General features: G+C 39.5%; 1 protein-coding gene across 4 annotated transcripts in view; it reads left to right on the top strand.

Annotated features, from left to right (window-relative positions):
* Window positions 1-612: 612 nt before the first annotated feature.
* Window positions 613-19386, top strand: part of kiaa0513 (KIAA0513 ortholog) — a 31161-nt gene continuing 12387 nt past the window's right edge. For all 4 annotated transcript variants that reach the window (XM_067502090.1, XM_067502092.1, XM_067502089.1 and 1 more), the window contains exons 1-4: window positions 613-747; window positions 16249-16836; window positions 18799-18898; window positions 19277-19350. In XM_067502090.1, the coding sequence (XP_067358191.1) occupies window positions 16442-16836; window positions 18799-18898; window positions 19277-19350 (569 nt within the window). In that variant the 5' untranslated portion in view covers window positions 613-747; window positions 16249-16441. The remainder of the gene's footprint in view (window positions 748-16248; window positions 16837-18798; window positions 18899-19276; window positions 19351-19386) is intronic.

Genomic DNA, 19386 nt, shown 5'->3' with positions numbered 1-19386 from the left:
AAGGGCAATTGATAGATTTACTATAATAAGTGTAAAGTATGTTCTATGTAAATTGTCACAAGAAAGTGGTTTCTTAAAACTCACTTCGAAACAAGGATAACATCATCATGTTTAAAGAAATACTTGTATTCCTGAATTATTGTTAGTGGGCTGGCGCCCTTCCCACATTCAGTAAATTTTAAACAGAACACCAAATACATTTCCGACCAAATCACTAAAATAAAACATTAATTCTCCGACCGATCAGCGTTGAGTATGTAATGTTCACTTTGACAGTTTTTTCAAAATATTTTACAAGAACAGAAATAAAATCAGTGTACTGTTACTCCCACTGCTGTTGTGTTTATGACCTAAAATGTTTTCATTCTAAAACAAAGTGTAAATACATAAATCCGAAGAATTATTACGTTGTATGAGTGGAGCTCATTAACAAAAGGCCCGTGGAAAGCCTTGGCCCAGAACATTTTATTCTAAATTAAATAGTTTTTATTCGGGTTCAGCCATCATACTCTTATTTTTACAGGTAATATCCGGTAACATTCACTCGTACTTGACGCAACGCCGCTGCTGCTCGCTTTCTCTGATTGGCTGTGCTGCTTGATAACGTCATTGGGTTCTCCCTTTATCGAGTTCGACTTCGTTTGCGCGTGCGCCCTACAGTTTCAACACCACCGTCTCGAGCAGAATCAACGACGCAAAAACCAGTAGTGAGGAGCAGCCCCCTTCTGTCAGCGCGTCACATCCCATGTACGTACATTCTGCTTATCATATCATTTCATTTTACATATTCGACACGTATTTTCTACAACTTCTATGTACCAGCGTTGTATAGCATGTCAGTATGTTTGAATGGTCCTGGGGTCAAAGCGGAGGGTTAATTCTCTGTTTGTCGTGATGTTTTGGCTTCTGGAAGCCTCAGTCCGTTAATTGCAGTTGTTATGATGTGGATTGTCCTAAGCCCTTGCAGACAGGAATGATGTGGGGTGTCCCTGTTTGCCTGAACATGGCTCCACAGTCACGTCCCAAACAGACCCATGCCATTACTTCACCTAACGTTACAGGAAACGTCAGCCTTTAGCTGTGTTTATTCAGTGCTGCTTCCTCTCCCAGCTGTCAAGTGCGCTCCGTGGAGACACCTGGACTTAATTGGTCAGCATTTCTGCTTAATGCTAGACTGCATTATTCGCCATGGAAGTCATACGTCTGTTTGTTTGACGTTTTAACTTGATCTTAATTCATTTGCGACATATTCGTAGTTGCTTTTTTTTTTTTTGTTTTTTTGGATAAAACGCAAATCGAACGTCATTGATTTTTGGGGTCAAATTAATGAGACGTTGCTTCTATATGAAGCGAAAAGAGATACAAAACCATTTGCTCACTGTTTTGACTAACTTCTATTCGCCAGATATATTATCCACCAAACACATAGAATTGGTAGGAAACTATACCTTTCTTAATTCTTCCACATTTAACTCTCCACGCTCTAGAGAGTCGCGTCGTGAATACAGCATGGCTAGGTATTCCTCACTGGAGGGTAGCTACCGCTGTTTTGCTGATGCTTTCAAGTCGTGGTTTTCAGATCAACACTGCTGAAAGGCAGTGTATCACAGAATAGTGGGTTGGTGTTCTCTTCATACATGATAAAATTGGTGCTCAGGCAAACAGTAAATAATACATATGCTCAAACAAAGTAGTTTATAATATACACGGTGAACACTAAAAGAACTTTCAGATAGGAGACAGATCTGTATTACAGATGGTTAAATGATATGTGGCCTGAATCCATCTGTATAATAAATATTTAAAAATACATTCATGCTACTCAGCTCATATTGTTATAGTAGCCTACAGAAATGGCTAGCTTTTTGCTAGTTAGGAAAATAGTTATTTAACAAAATACTATTTGGACTAGGGTTGGTGGAGACTATGTTTAGTTTATCTTGAAGTGCACATGGTAGAGAACTTCCTCTTAGGCTTTATAGCCTCCATCACTCATTTCACCCTGGCACTGTAGTGTATCTATGTTTGCCTTGCTGTGCATGTTTGTGGCTGATAATACCATTGAGCTTTTATTTCATTGTGTCTCCTTTCTAGACTTGTCTTTAGCTCAGGACTAGAAAGATAAAAAGAAATAAAGGCTTATAATTTTTTTATATTTGACTTATACAAGGCACCTATTTTGCCTAGAATTGCATTCTTCCGTGTTAAATACTGAGGAATATGTGGGCATAATAAAGCATGATATGACATGCTAAGTGATAAGGTGGTACTGGAACAGATTGCTACAGTGCCCTTTTCTGACCTCTACATGGCTTTTCTGTGCTGTTACTGAGTATAAGTGGCTTCAGTAGGAAGTGCTTTTATACTACAGTGATGTAGTGGATAACATGCACCATACTGCTTTAATGATGGTGGAGTAAAGTGCTACAGTTTTTCCATCTCCAGAAATCCAGCTTGTCCTTTTGAACAGATTTAGTGGTGTTCATTTGGCAATGTTGCCTGCGGTGAGGAGATCATATCTTTAAGTGTAGTCCCCTCAGCTGTTCCAAAGGCCAGCAGAAGCTGAGATTCTACACCTCACTTATCGGCCATCAGCCACTTCTGCTTGTTGCACATGTATTGTATCATGTGATGTGAGGTCCTGCACTTTAGCTTGTCACACTCTTGTACTGTGATGAAGCACTGTACTGAAGCTGTCAATTATTTTCTGTCCTTTACACAAGCCTATGCCAGAGAGTAGTAGTTCCTATTTGATGATGACTGAGGGTGATAAAAACAAAATTACTTACACTGTTGTATCAGGTGAGACACAAACACTTCTTTCTGATAAAGTCCAGCCTGGTTTGGCTCCAATATAGCACCTCTAGGAGATGCTGTAAACAAAGTTTACCCAAAACTCAATGTTACTGCATTTGGAGGACTTCACTTAATAACAATTCTTGGTCTTATTTCCTCTGCTCTGGCCTAATAACAATATGTTTAATGAGTTGACAGTTGACAACATGACAGTTTTGATAAAATAAGTTAAGTTTAGCAGGGCAGAAAAATCATAAAGTCATATGATTAGACAAGCTAAGCAAACCCCCAGTTTCTTACTAACTTAGAGTCTATGTTGTGGAGTTGAGACATCCCAAGCCAATCCAGGCATATTTTAAATGACTTGTACATAATAACTGGACAAAATAAAACCAATCAAAGTCCAACTTGCTGAGGTTGCTGGTGGTCTCCATTTCAACCTGGCCCTATTGTGAGGTATTCTGCTGCATATGAGAGGGAATATTTGAATGTGTGAATGCGAAAAATATTTTGGATTAGTAACTCTGAATTTAGAAACCCAATTTCCAGAAAAGTTGGGACTTTTTCAAAAATGCATGAAAATGAAAAGCTGTGATTTGTCTATTCACTTAAACCTTATCTGACACTAGTACAAAGCAAAGATTTTCAGTGGCTGATGTCTTCAGCACTCTCCACAAAACATGGAACACAGGCAGAACGAGACTGGAAAGTTCATTTAGAGTAAGTCCAGTATCAGGAACCCCGGGGAAATCTAGGCCTCTAAAGAAAAAATGCAAAAACCCATAATGTGTGTGTGACATTCAACCCCTAGGCAGCATTGCATGAGAAACCATCATGCTACTGTAAAACTGTCATTTTACACAGCCCACCTCCACATTCAGAAATGCCACCTGAAATTCTATTATGCAAAAGGAAGGCAAACATCAATTCTGTACAGAAATACTGCCAAGTTCTCTGAGCCAGTCTCTGAGTTAATTTAACATGGACTGAATCACTGAGAGAAAACATGGTCTATGACCAGGTAGAGGGGAGTGAACATATGGCTACATGTTTCAAATTGTTTTTTTATTTTAAGAAAAATAAATATCGAGTAAGTAAAAGGTGTGTTGCCAACATTAAACTTAAACATTAAATTAAGTTTCTTATATTTCCACTATAAAATTGGTCAGTAAAAAAACACTGAAAACTTTTCTGATTCTGGCTGTTTGAGGTTTGTTGAGGTGACATCGTCTTTGACTTCAAGATGTGAGGCTTTGGAATTTGACTGAACAGTGTGCGTACTCAGTCTGTCTCTCCCAAGACTAGCTAAAGGCTGTATGCAGATACTGTAACAAGAGATCAACATAAACAGGGTAGATGAATTGTTGAGCAGACAGTTTTTGGTCAAAGTAGTCAATAAAATTGATGTTTTGGAATTTCATGAAGCATCTGCTAATGACAGTCTGTGTGGAGTTTGATGGGGTAGCATATATTTTAAAAACTACACATAATGATTAAGTGATTTATGTTATCAATATAGATGTATCATGTCTGTCATTTTGCATTTGCCACGGAAAATAAATCCCTGGTCATTTTCTAATATGTAGCCAAGAATCTACACTTTACACATAACACATTTAACACAAAAATGTAAATAGATTATTACTAATGGATGCTGTTCAGTCAAACTCTGTTCAAAACCACAGATCTTTGAAATTAGGTGAAGATGTTTTTTTTTTTTTTTTTAAATGCCAGATATATCAGACTGACGTGTATAGACTGCTACAAGAAGAATAGATTGGAAATGGAGAATACAGAATATGTTTACTGTAAAATACTGTCAGACTGTGGAATAGAATGAAAACAAGCTTAAAGGAGGAGACAAGTGGTTTTAGAAAGGGGAAACTTCCAACAGATTGTACTCTTCACTGTACTCACTGCTTTTGTATTTGATGACTATCACATCCCAATAAAAATGATATACTAAACAGCTTACCCTTTACCCGTAGAATATTCTATTCTATTTTAATGAACAACTTACCCTCTTACATTATACATATTTTTTGCTTTTTCCTCATAAAGCCAGTGTAACGTGTGCTGACCATAACATTGCCTTGCTCATATCTTCCTCAACCAATGTTTTGTTGCGGGCAAGTGTGCTGAGCATTTCCTGGGGGTGGGAAGGCTCAGTGTGCGTTGCATAATGGCGATGGCCTCTATGTGTGAATCATGCTCTGTGCGTGTACACTGAAGATAATGTGAGAGTGCAGGATTGGTTCTGTGCATCTGGCTTGCAGCTGCACAGGTGGACACAATGAGCAGAGATCGTCTCCATTGAATCACTCAAGCCCATCATGATAGATGCATATACCTCTGCACATTTGACCTTGGTGGATGCTGTGTTAGAAGGCACACGTTGTCGCTGTGCACGTGCGTGTGTGTGTTTATGTGGATGGAAGGGGGAGGGGGTGTTCCCATGCTTATGGAAGCAGAAATTTTGCAGCCTTTGCTGATCTGAGGGAACAGAAACTGATTTACTGAATTCCCATGTATGTATGTGTGTCTGCTGTGGCAGGACAGGAGGAGTCTGCACCAGGCTGAATGTCGTCACTGAGCAGCAGATGATTGTATCACTGCCATCCATCTTCAGCAGAGAATCACAATGTGACTGATGCTGTGTCTGTATTAAAAGTGCTGTTTGTGGCTCCACACTGGAGGTTTTAAGATATACTTGAGCATCGCTCATCCCGGTTTTGGAATTGCTCAGAGCTCGGTACAGGATTACTAGCATGTGAGACTGTTTACTGAAACATATGGTCGAAGTTCCTTCTGTATAGACACTACTTCTCTATTAACTTAGCTCAGGCCTCCAGATAAAAGCTGTGAGGGTAAGACGTGACCAATTCTATCCTCCAGTAGTGCCAGTGAGACTTTTCAACTCTTTGCCATATGCTCAGATTCCCTGGTGAGATCTCTCTTTGTGCCCTCAATATGAAAAACAAAATTAGGATCTCTTTTACAAGAGAGACCTGTTAACAAATTATATTTATATTACCTCACAAAAAACTGTTGGGAGTTGCACAAACCATGATCTCTCATTCACATTTATTGAGTTTGCTTTGCTACAGGTGGACTCCAGCTGTGTTATCTACAAATCTCAAAGAAAATTAAAATAAATAAGCATGCATTACACCAATATTTAGCAGCATGTACCCGGATTTATTGCTTTGGGTACAGCATTAGCTGACAGAATATGGTGTCAATCAGAGATGACCAACTCTGGTCCTTATCCTCCAAATACAAAAAATATATAAAATGTCTTAGATATTAGGAGTAAAATGTTTAACACTCAAACTCTGTTTATCAGAACAGTGTGGCTGTGGTTTGTTTGGATTTTTCTCCAAACCAACCCATATGCTGATGTTATCAGATTTTGATTAATATGTTGGTTTGCAGTGGAGCCAGTAGTGTACATATTTGAGGGTATTCTCAGTGTAACAATGAACATTGCAAACACCGTCAGCTTGTGCAATTATATAACCTTAAAAGGCTGCAATTTAATTACATAAATAATGTGACAAGCTATTCAGGGTTTTCCCTGCCATAGGAATAATTGACACAGTGCCCATTTGTTTTTGCTGAGCTTGATCCAAATATGTTAACATTTATTTAGGTGATATATTAGAATGAATCTAAATGAAATGTAAGCAGAATATTACATCAGTCAGTCACATCCTCTCTGATGTGACAGAAACATGTTACTTATTTTAGAAGCGCACATAGTTGTTGACCAGTTGTGTAGGATTTTAGATGGCGTACCTTTAAGTTGATATTTGTTTAGTTTAAAGGTTGATTAGATAACGTGTTTTCAGTATGTTTGAGATATTTTACATGCTAGATGTACTGTACATACAATATCTATGCTTTCATGCAGTGTTTGTGTTCTTTTGAATGTGTCACCTTGGTTCTTACTCACTAAATAGTGCATTATATAACCACTTCATCTACAGAGCTGCAGCCCAAGCATAGGCCCGAGGGCTTCTAGTCTGACAAATATAAATTTGTGGATATATAAGGCTGTGTGAGGGTTAGAACTTGGTTTTAGGTTTGAATTACATTAGAATTAGGCATAGGTTGGGTTAGACACAAACGTTTGTGTTTATACATTCTTATAGCTTCTGTCTATCAAGTTATTAGACCAAATGCTGCCCTGTGATTGAAGCGCTAAACCAGATTAGCTCAAGGACTGAGGGTAGGATGTGTGTGTATAAAGGACAGGCAGCTGTTGCTGTTTTTTCCCAAAGAGACCATGAGGCCAGGGTGAGGAGGCCTGCAGAGTCCTCTGTTAGCTCTACTTTGACTGGGTAATTAATTTTATATCAGATCTTTGTTAAGGACAATGCTTCTTGAAAGACAATAGATGAACAGGACTGAAGCAGACAGTTTCAGAGTATGGGAAACTTAATCAGATATAAAGTTTAAAATTGCAGTTTCCTGTTTTTGTGGGTTTTAATGACTTTAACTTCCTGTTATTTGCATATCAATACTAAATGAATGAAAGTATTCCTAAACTCAGCTTTAGTAATTAATTGAGATATGTTGTATACAAGTAAAGGAGGAAAGTACCATGAAGTTTGGGAAATTTGTCTTTGAACACAAATTACAGTGCTCATCTACAACCTCCTGTTCTCACTAACTGGAAGGAAAAAGACTTTTTTATTCTAACGAAGTCTGGGATGTCTTCTGTTCTTTTCCGTATGTGTTGGTCTTCATTATGTGAGAACTGGAAATGACCATGTTGTAGACCAGGGGTCTCAAACTCAAATTACTTGGGGGGCCACAAGTGGCAGAGTCTGGGTGAGGCTGGGCCGCATCAGGTATTCCACAATAAAAAGCTTTGTTAAAAAAATCTAATCTTCTCAAATTTCATTACTAACAGTTCTTTAATTTCAATGGGTTCTTCTGAACATGAACAGTCCTTCTGAACATGGCTTCTCTTGCCTACTTCTTGCTGCCAGAGACATGCCAGCGCTTCCTCTCACATACCTGAGCCACATTTGGCTTGAGGGAGGAAGCAGTTGAGACCCTCAGTATGGCTTGAAGATGATCGTCAGTAAGTCTGGACCTGTACATGGACTTATTGAAGTTCAATTTAGAGAAAAACTTTTCACACAAATATGTGCTCCCAAAAACGTACATGGTCTGCTTGAACATTCTTGAAAGCTCAGGGGAGCCGGGGGTCAATTCTCTCAAAAATTGTCCAAGCTTGTCTGCTTTTCCACTCACCTCCCTAAACTTGGCTTTGAGGTCAGAGTTACACTGCAGGTCAATGAGCTCCATTTGAAGCCCAGGAGGGGCATCTTGCACACTAAAGAAGAAGGGGTCATGTCTTTCATGATGACATGAACATCATAACATTTGTAGATGGTAGAAAGTAGCAGGATAGCGAGCGCAAAAAAAGGTGACTGCTACCGAGCTGTTCATTATCAGCTGGGACAGTGAGACACCATTATTTATTTATTATATACAAACAATAGGATGCAGCCACAGAGGCATTATTTACTGGCTTTTATTTTCTATAATAACCCGATGGATTCAGCGGTACGTCCTAGCCAACACTGATGTTCCCTTGACTATATAACAGAGGCGGGTAAGCTTCTGATGAGGCTCCAGCCTGACTTTCATAGCGGGACGGTGGGTGGGAGCTGGCTAAGTGGCCCCATTGGAGGTCCACTCTCCTCAGTGACATTGCCAACAGAACATCGGTGCTGGTTGTTAACGCCGGTATCATTATCAACTTTATTATTAACATATTGTCCTGCGGGCCACAAAATGTCCACTCGCGGGCCGCAATTGGCCCCCGGGCCGCCAGTGTGAGACCCCTGCTGTAGACCCTTTGCTATAGGAAATTATTGCAGCTTCTAAAGTACTTGTTCTGTTGACTTTCGATCAAGGAAAAACATTTTTACGCACCAGGAAGTTTTTTGTAATGTCAGACAATAAAACCTGCTCTTCTAAGGTATCTTTTTTAAAGTTGAATGTTTACTCAGACCAGAACAGGAAATTACCTTACTTGTATGTTCACACAAGACCACAGTCTTTAAATAGAGTGTACATTTTTACATGTGCTGAAAATGTTGTAGAGTTGGGTTTCTCAATGCCTTTTATATAGTGACATGATTCATGCATTTTGTTCATTGTCATCCCATAAATCAAAATGGAAATTCTACCCTTATATGTGTTACTGAATTTGTATTATTGTCTGTTGGATTGAACATTATTGTATCTATCATCTATGATACCACTTTATCAAAGCAGACATTTTCAGTTTTCTAGATTTTGTAGATACTAAAGATATTCACTTTGATGCATTTGCTTGATTTACATTATATTAAAGTCTAACATTTGAGACAGTGTATCAATCAACCAAGCTTTGGAGATGTGATTAAGAATAAGCTTATAATCTTCCTGAGCCAAACCCCCCAAAATGGTGGCAAACTGATAGGATCCTGTAAAGCACAGGTAACTAACAGGCGGACCGCGGTCCGGGTCCGGACCCAGAAGCCATCCCATACGGACCCGGACCTACAGCCAACACAGTTATGATTTAAAACCTGACAGGGTGCTTCTGTTTTCAATGGCGCAGCTTTTGAAGCCTTTACGGTATTGATTTAGTGGATGAGGAAACGCACAGACCAATTGCATGCAAAGTTAAGCCATCCCGCATGATACCACTCAGCCAATCAAGTATGTGCATTCCAGGCGGTAAACATTGACTCTACAGTGCAGACAGATAAAGAGTTAGAGGCAGGTTACACATGAAAAGACTGTAGAAAGAAAGAAAAATAAAGATAGCGATACATGTAGAAAACAAAGGGAGAGAAATGGGTGCGTGAGACTGAGAAAGGAAGAGAAAAATAAGGAACGTCTGTTCATAATTCCTACTGGAGGCACTAAACCAGTGTGTCTCATATGTTCAGAAACAGTAGCTCTAGCATTAAAAGTGCCAATGTAAAACGCCATTATTAGAGAAAAGATAAAGGTCACGAACAAACATACCCACTCAAATCTGAAGTGAGATCACAGAAAATAAGTAGTCTCAGAGCCCAGTATGACCAGTCCACCAGGATCCTGAGCAACACACACTCACTGCCCAACAACGTGCTCATGAGTGTTCTCTCAGAGCTGCTTGGATTTTGGGTCAACACAAAAAGCCAATTCCTGATGGAGGGGTTGTCAAAGAATGCATGAGTGCAGTAGCTGAAACACTACTTGAGGGTGATAAGATAAAGCAAATACCCATGTCAGCATCATCTGCCACAAAGAGAGGTGATTAACTCATTTTTGATATGCAGTCCTACTTTTATTTAGTTAATGAGAGAACATATCTTCAGTCATATATACTGTATGTGTTCAGTTTTTAATTGTACTGAATTCATTTGATTTGACAGTCAGGTATTGATTACATGCAGATGTTGATACAACTACTAGGCTACTTAACTATTTAGTGTGATATACATTTAAGACATTATGACCTTCCAGACCTTTGCTTCAAGAAATCTTCTCTAACCTCTTTAAATTTTAGTGAATACCCTTGCTGTAAAGTATGTATGTAACAGTTTGCTTTGTAGACTTTTACCTCTCATCAGTAGTAATGTTCATAACAATGTGTACTGCAATATTCATCCATCTTGTAGTTTAACACGTTTAACCACTTAAATTATATAGTGTAGTGTAATAAACAACCAGGAGTTGACCAAAGTGATATTCAACACATAGACTAAATATCTAAGCAAGCAATTACAAAAAAATTATATATAAAAGATTAAAAACTACGATTAAAAACAATATGATTAAAATAAAAAGTAAAAGTAAAAAAGATTAAATAGTTTAAAAACATACAAAATATGTCTTTACTACTAAGAATCGAAAGCCAGCTTGAACAAATGCGTCTTCAGCTTGGATTTAAAACATGCCAAATCCGTAATGGAGCGGAGGTCAATAGCATTTAAAAAAAAATTCAAAAATCTACTGGAAGCCAGTGAAGTGAGTATATAACAGGATTTATGTGACCCAGCTTGGGGGTGTTGGTTAAAAGTTGAGCAGCAGCATTTTGGAGGCAAGATGGTGAAGAATGGTTGACTCAAACATAAAATGCATGCCAGTAATTCAATCTTGAGCTGACAAAGGCATGAACTGCCTTTTTAAGATCTTTTTGAGATAGGAATGGCTTAACTCTAGCCAGGAGGCAAAGCTGAAAAACTCACTTTTACAATGGAATTAATCTTTCAGTCAAAAATTACAGATTACTGATGTTCTAAGATAAGTGGCAAGAATGACAAAATCAAGGTTTAAGACATTATCCTTAACAGAGGAGCCAAATATGATACACTCTGTCTTACTCTCATTTAAGGTAAGCAAGTTTTGAGACAGCAAGAGCTTTACATCAGTTAAACAGGGACCACAGTGCATTATCCACATTTGGCTTGAGTGACAAATAGATTAGCAAATGCAACCGTAAGGGGACACAAGCCAGTGTATTCTTCTGCCAGTCCCCTCTTCTTCCAGAAGAGGCAGGAACATAGGGTGACATATAAGAGCGGAGGTTGAAGCACTCAGGTGGACTACATCTCATTCCGACAATGTAATCTGAAAGCTCAGTGACTGCAAAGTATTGGTAGGGGAGAATGTAGCAAGACAACACAGGATGGTGTTCTGTAAAATGACTCTGGTGGTGAGGAAGATGAAGAGGACAAAGGCAGAGCAGAGGATGAAGTGGTGGAAGTTGAAAAGGGAAGAATGTAGTGTAGTTTTCAGGGAGGAACTGAGACAGACTCTGGGTGGTTTGGAGGTGCTTCCAGATGACTGGACCGCTAATGTGATCAGGGAGACAGGTTGGAGGGTACTTGGTGTGTCATCGGGGAAAAAGGGAAAGTGGACAAGGAGACTTGGTGGTGGAACGAGGAAGTTCAGGAGTGTATACAGAGAAAGAGGTTAGCCAAGAAGAAGTGGGACACTGAGAGGACTGAAGAGAGTAGACAGGAGTACAGGGAGATGCAGCGTAAGGTGAAGGTAGAGGGGGAAAAGGCCAAACAAAGAGCATATGAGGACTTGTATGGACACTAAAGAGGGAGAAGTGGATTTGTACAGGTTGGCCAGACAAAGAGTTAGAGATGGGAAGGATGTGCAGCAGGTTAGGGTGATTAAAGATAAGGATGGAAATGTATTGACAGGTGCCAGGAGTGTGATGGGAAGATGGAAGGAGTATTTTAAAGAGTTGATGAATGAGGAAAATGAAAGAACGAAGAGTAGAAGAGGTGACTGGTGTGGAGCAGATAGTATTAAAGATTAGTAAGAGTGAAGTGAGGAGGATGTTGAAAAGTGGAAAGGCAGTTGGTCCTGATGACAAACCTGTGGAGGTATGAAAGTGTCTAGGAGAGGTGGCAGTAGAGTTTCTGACTAGTTTCTTTAACAAGACCTTGGAGAGTGAGAAGATGCCTGAGGAATGGAGGAGAAGTGTAAGTGAAGTTGTGGGAAAGAGTAGTGGAAGCTAGGCTAAGGGCAGAGGTGAGCATTTGTGAGCAGCAATATGGTTTCATGCCTAAAAGTAGTACAAGAGTACTGTATGAAGAAGTCTGGAGTGGCAGAGAAGTATGTTAGAGTGGTGAGGGACATGTATGAGAGCTGTAAGACCGTGGTGAGCTGTGCTGTAGGTGTGACAGAGGAGTTCAAGGTGGAGGTGGGTCTGCATCAAGGATCGGGTCTGAGCCCCTTCTTGTTTGCTCTAGTGATGGACAGGTTGACAGATGAAGTTAGACAGGAATCTCCATTGACTATGATGTTTGCAGATAACATTGTGATTTGTAGTAAGAGCAGGAAGCAGGTGAAGGAAAATCTAGAGAGATGGAGGTCTGCTCTGGAAAACAAAGGAATGAAGCTTAGCCGCAGTAAGACAGAATATGTGTGTCAATGAGAGAGACCCAGGTTGAACGGTGAGGTTACAAGGAGCAGAGATGAAGAAGGTGCAGGACTTTAAGTACTAAGGGTCAACAGGTGTGTTGTGCGGTAAGAGTATCGAGAATGAAAGGAAAGGTGTTCAAGACGGTGGTGAGACCAGCAATGTTGTACGGTTTAGAGACAGTGGCACTGAAGAAAAGACAGGAGGCAGAGCTGGAGGTAGCAGAGCTTAAGATGTTGAGGTTCTCTTTGGGAGGGACGAGGATGGATAGGATCAGGAATGAGTACATCAGAGGGACAGCTCATGTTAGATTTGTTGAAGATAAAGTCAGAGAGGCCAGATTGAGGTGGTTTGAACATGTGCAGAGGAGGGATGGTGAATATATCAGTAAAAGGATGCTGAGGTTGGACCAAAGAGCTGCCTCTTTGGTCTTCCTCAGGACATGGTTAGAGGACAGGGTTAGATGGAGGAACATGATTCGCTGTTGTGACCCCTGAAAGGGAACAGCCGAAAAAAGAAGAAGAAGAACACAAATGGATCTGCGAATCATCTGCATAACAGTGGAAAGAGAGATTGATCTTTTGGATGATTGACCCAAGTGGGAGCATATACAGTGAAAAAAGAACAGGACCAAGAATGGAACTCTGCAGCACCCCACAGGAGAGAGATGCACAGGAATCATTACAGAAAACTTCCTATTGGCTAAATATGACTGGAACCACCTAATAACGGTGCATTGGATACCTACACACTGAGTAAGGCAAGAGATGAGGACTGCATGATCCACAGTATCAAAGGCAGCTGTAAGATCCAGAAGCACCAATATCGCAGGATACCCCGGATCAACAGATAAGGGTTCACACTGATATTATTTTAACAAAGCTGATTCAGTACTATGTCGAGATCATAAGCTAGATTGAAATTTCTCAAAAGCCCTATAATTTTCAGAGGGGACTGTAGGTGAAGGTGAGGCTTTTTAAGAAGTGGCGTTACGATTGCATGCTTAAAAACAAGGCAGTTGTTAATAAAAGTAAGAAGACATGGCCCTACAAAATAAAACCTCTTTTAAAACCTTGGCTGACACAATATCTAAAGGACAATGGGTATGTTTCATGTGCCTCACCATCTCATCAAGAGGTAGGAGAGGAACCGGCTCGATTGCTCAAATACAACAGAGCATGTGAGGATAGACCAGTCAGAAGTAACATTATTTTTATGCTCTGTAACTGTGGCTATTGTCTCAATAAATCAAAATCAGTTCTTGATTTTGAAGATTTGCGCCTTAAAGGGGCAGTGGAGCAGCCCAGGTAGAGTTAAAAGAAGAGATAAAATCCTCTCGGCATGAGTTAAAAACAAGCCCCCCCATGGCATAAATCTCAGGGACTGTGAAAGCAAAATCTTTCGTAGTTGATGAAGTGATAGTACGACAGTGGCGGGCTGGGATCTTGGGTTTACGCAAGGATGGGGGGACTGTAATCTCAATTATTACGGGAAAGTGACCAGAAATGCCCAACTCACAAATTTTCTAAAGAGACACAGAGAGCGGAATGATGCCAGCTAAAAGCTCTGAAAACTCATGAATAAAGTCCATATTAAAATTTGGTGAACTGTAAACCACTGCACATAGAACAGGGCAGGAGAAGCCACAAAGACCTGTAGCTCAAAACTTAAAATAATTATCTGTTTGTATTAACCGGCAGTTAAAATTGTTTTTAAAAACAGCGGCTAGGCCTCCACCTTTACCTGGGGGGGAAAAAAAAAAAAAAAAACAATCAGGAGGAAGAAGCTCAATGCTCAATGAAGGCGCTGGTCTCACCTGGTTTTAAGTCTCAGACCACAAAAATAATTTAAAGTAAGACTTGTTTGTCAGTGATCTAGCATTGATCAGCACCATTCGAACTGAGCAGCTGTCATCTGGCTCCAACGAAGCTTGATTAAACTGACCAGGGTTTAATCAACCAGGATACACCCACATCTACACATCCTCTGGGGCCGGTGACATGGGTACAGCATCCTGGAGTCAAAAAAGTACTACGTTTGCATGTTCTCCCTGTGTTTGCGGGGGTTTCCTCCAGGTACTGGGGTTTCCTCCAGGTACTACAGTTTCCTCCCATCTAAAACTGTCCTTAGGTGTGAATCTGAGTGGAAATGGTTGTTTGTCTGTGTATGTCTCCCTGTGTTGGCCCTGAGATAGACTGGCGACCTGTCCATGGTGTAGTGATAAACTTCAGCCCCCCATAACCCAAATAGGATAATTTGTTCATAAATAATAAACTAGAAATAAAAAAACAAACAACTTAAAACAAACTTGTTTTTTTTTTCAACATATGTTTCCAAAACCAAAACTGATAACATTTTCCAATTTTGTAGCATGAGACAAAAGTCACCAATATGGTTGTGCAAAGAGGATCATTTATTGGATGCATTTTTATACTTCTAAAAGCTTCTACATTTATGGCGAGTTCATATGAGCTGGACCCCTCATATCTATCACAGATGTCAGATTGAAAAACATGATCATGGATGTAAAGTCAACTTGAACATTAACTAGCCTGCTCGTAGTTTATTGTGTGTTTGAGGCACAGATTGTATGTATGTAGAAAATTAGCTATTTGTTTATGGTGACAAATAGAATACTTTCGTGTTAACACACTTTCTTAGTTAAAGCTACTGACATTATCTGAGGGTATCCCAGAAAGCAGTAATAGTGAAAAGCTGCCAGCTATTTAACCTCATGTTAAGGGAAACTCCTACTTCTGAGTTTCAAACTGAAATTACTTAAATTCTGAATCAGTTACAGTAGTAACTTCATTTAGTAGCCAGCTTTTCTTCCCCAAGCCCTCAGTTTATTTTTTTGATATACTTGATTAGTCCCCTTTGAGAGATCATTCTGGACAGGCTGCTACATTTAAGGTTATCAGGGTTTCAACTTCAGTGTTTGGTTTAGGGACAGTTGGACATGGAAGTAGGAGGAACCAGTCAACCTCTGGCCATGTGGTCCATGGACAATTGCTTAACCAACTAAGCCACAGCTGCCATAGGACTGAATTGGGCGCCACCTTGTAATCTGGTATCCAGTTGTTGCTAATGCATCCAAAGTTGTCACTAGATGAAAACTGCCTATAGATAAGATGTTTATGATAATAAATGTAAACATCTCCTGGTAGGTAACACATTGTAATAAGAGAGGATATAAAACATTAGGAAGTCATTAGGAAGGACAAATGGACCATGCTTCCGGATGGTGTCAGGTCTAAACACTATCTTCTGCTAAATGACTGTATGAAATGTAAGAGTGATATCTAAAACTGTTAAATTCTTGTGATTAGCACTGTGTCAAAAAAGGGGGCTCATCAGTGTGAGCACTAAGCTGGAAACACTGCTGTGTTTAAAGTAGAACCTCATAGAGCTGCAGAAATGACTGTAGATTTTTTGTCTTGTACTTCTCGCTTTTTGCCTGTGACATCTTAACTGAATGTAAATAAAATGCTTATCTTCTCCTCCTTTGTCCACAGATGCCTTGAGCTCACTTGATGTCAGCACCATCAAGGAATGGGAGGGTCAGCAAAATCAAAACTCAGTGATGTTAGAGACTTTAGTTAAAACTACAACAAGCACTCACATCTGTCACCAGCCCCATGTTCATGCAGAGAACTGAATAGCTCATTTGAAAAACACTGCTGTAAAAGAAAGGGACTTATTTCCAACATGGAGGGAGTAGCAGTGGACAACCTCATAGACTTTGACCTGCCTTCAGAGACTACAGCTCTCAGTTTAAATACAGGCCAAAACCAAGGCCATACAGATGTTTTCTCCCCTGAGCCAGCATCTTCGATGGGAGTCCACCAACAACCTTTACTGCCAGAGCCCATGGCCCCAATCAAGCCTAGCTCTCACCACCACCACCACCAAGATGAAGGAGGCAATGACAGCGATGCTACAGAGTCTGCAGACAGTGAGAATGACATGGACCCAACCTCTGATAAATGGGAGCTGAGAAGGTCATCTTCTTCATCTGCTCACAGTGGGGAGGATGCTGATGCTGAGACCATAGAAAGAAGGCAGTTCATGAAGGCATATGTGGAGAAGGTGTTTCATGGAAAGTAAGCAAACATAGTTTTTAAAATTATTTTTATGGCTGCTATGAACCCAAATAAAGACATGTAGACATTGAAAAGAATACTTTGTGTTTTAACCGAAGCTACAGAATTCAACAACTTAATTTAGCAGTAACGTGGATGTAACCCAATCCACTCTTCTCCGCTACGCTGCGGCACACTCTGCTAAGCTCTTTTTTTTGTTTTTGTCATAATCAGAAGATTGATATAGTGCTGTAATAATTAGTAGTTGACGGACAGTTATTTAATTGCCAAAACAAATGCAAGGAGGCCGCTGGCCAATATATGATGCTTACGTATTTTTTCTCATTTTCTCTCTATGTGTACCATAAAACACGATTTAAAAGCAAGAATTGATAAACAGATATACTTAGCTTAAGCATTTCATAAATATTGGAAATATCTGAATTATTTTAAATAAATTAATACTAAAAAAATGAGAATTGAGCAAACTGCTTTAAATGAAAATTAATTCAGAACCACAGGAGGCTCTATTATTTATATCCAGGCTAAGTACAGAACACCTATTGTATCTGTGTAAAACAGTACACTTAACATTACATAAACTTAACGTTATTATTGTAGGACAATTCGATTAGAATGGCTTGGTTTTAGCTGTAGGTGTCCCTAATGAACTGACAACTTATAGAAACTGAACAAACTCTACATAAAATAAATAATAGTCACTCAGTGTTAAAATCACTGATCCTCGGATCTCCTCTCTCTTTTTCATGTTACCCTCTGCTGTGTAGGTAACTACTCCATCATTTAACTGACAGATTGTAGGAGCACATTACTAAATGAGTAGATCACTTTGTTGATGAAAATAATCAGCACTTGCTGCTCTGCATTATTATGATCCATGAGAACAAATATGCAGGTTTGTACCAATTTTACATGAATGTACCTCAGAATTAGACAAAACATGGTAACTGTAAAAAGCAATAATTTTAGCTCTGTTATACAAAGCTCGTGGAGCCACTGCTGACTTTCATGAATGATGTTGGAGCTATAATGTTGTGTGGCTGCTCATCTACAATGGACCTGATTCTTGTCACTTCCACTGCCTGCCAGAGGTCTGGGTTTAGGAACATGACTGTAGCTTGGCATCAGTCCCCTTGATGGTGGTTTCTCGGAACAAAATCTTTCACCACTCTTTAATTTTTATCCTCTCAGAAGTTATTTTTCTGTTGATGCAGTTATTTTATTCTTTGTGATACCAACAGTTCAACCTGCTCTAGGCTGTGTTTTCACTTGTCTCCCAATGAACACTGTTCAATATTTGTCATCCAGAATGCCTAACGGCCTGTCAGAGATTGCCATGACTCACCAACCTGCTTGGAATAGCAGTCTGATGGATGCACGGATATCCAATGTCAGCAGGATAAATGTTAAAAGAGCACTTCTAAATATATGTTACATATACGTAACGTTAGTTTGTAGTATCTCAGACACATTACTGCAGGTCCAATCATATCTTATCCTGCTGAGTAATGTTTCACTGTCGGGTATCTCTTTGCTCTGTGTGGCGCAATGAGACCACTGTCCTACAGTAAGCATATTGACACAATGTCCCTCCTTCTCCACCCTAAGTAATTTCATAACCCATGTAGTCTTAAAGAACTCCAAGTCTGCTGTCTCATTTTAATGACCTACTCCACTTTAGTTTGTCTAGGATAGTCCATTTATCTTTCTATTTACTAACACTGCTAAGCTGTAATGCTATCTTTTCAAATGAATTTGAAACTTAAAATAGTTTTAAATTGTATTTTTGTAGATAAATATAGATCTTATTTTCCATGAATACCTCACAGTGTCAGCATCTCCCTTTGTCAGATGTTTAGCTACACATCAACACCAAACATCATCAAACAAATCTAATAAAACATCATTTTACAGCCTTTGTTAATTAGAGCTGTGACGAATTTGTGGACCATGTTTTCGCAGGGAGGACTTTGACCAGGAAGAGAAGGCTCGTTTTGGAGAGCTGTGCAGCGGAGAGAATGGCAAAGGCAGGGAGTGGTTTGCGAAATACGTCAGCGCACAGGTGAATATGAGGAAATGATAAATTTATAGCTTAGTCAGAACTCATCAATGGACCATAATGTTAATGTCCTAATTCATAGGCCAAAGAACTATAAGCTTCACAACGGCTTTCAAATTGTAAACAAGACCACTGTACTTCCTTGTTTATCATGAATATTATATTTCCATTCAGATAAGTAAATATGTTTTAGATCAACTGTCCCTAAATTAAAACAGGAAATTATTTCAACAAGTAAGTATTGAATTCTTCTGTAATTATTTTTTAATCTATTGAGTTTTTTTAAAGTCTAACTTATTTCCGGATTGAGATTGTGTCTTAATACGAAGGCTTAGTGTTTAACGGACAAGCCTGTAACTCTCTGTCATACTGTGTTTACAGCGATGCCACTCGAAGTGTGTGAGTGAAGCCACGTTCTACCGACTGGTGCAGTCCTTTGCAGTTGTGCTGTTTGAGTGAGTAAAGTAATTCAAAAGATTTTCCCCTATTTG

This window comes from Channa argus, chromosome 4 (assembly GCF_033026475.1).
Source record: "Channa argus isolate prfri chromosome 4, Channa argus male v1.0, whole genome shotgun sequence".
NCBI lineage: Eukaryota > Metazoa > Chordata > Actinopteri > Anabantiformes > Channidae > Channa > Channa argus.
Note: the sequence above shows the minus strand (reverse complement) of the source record. Positions and strands in the feature narration are given on the sequence as shown.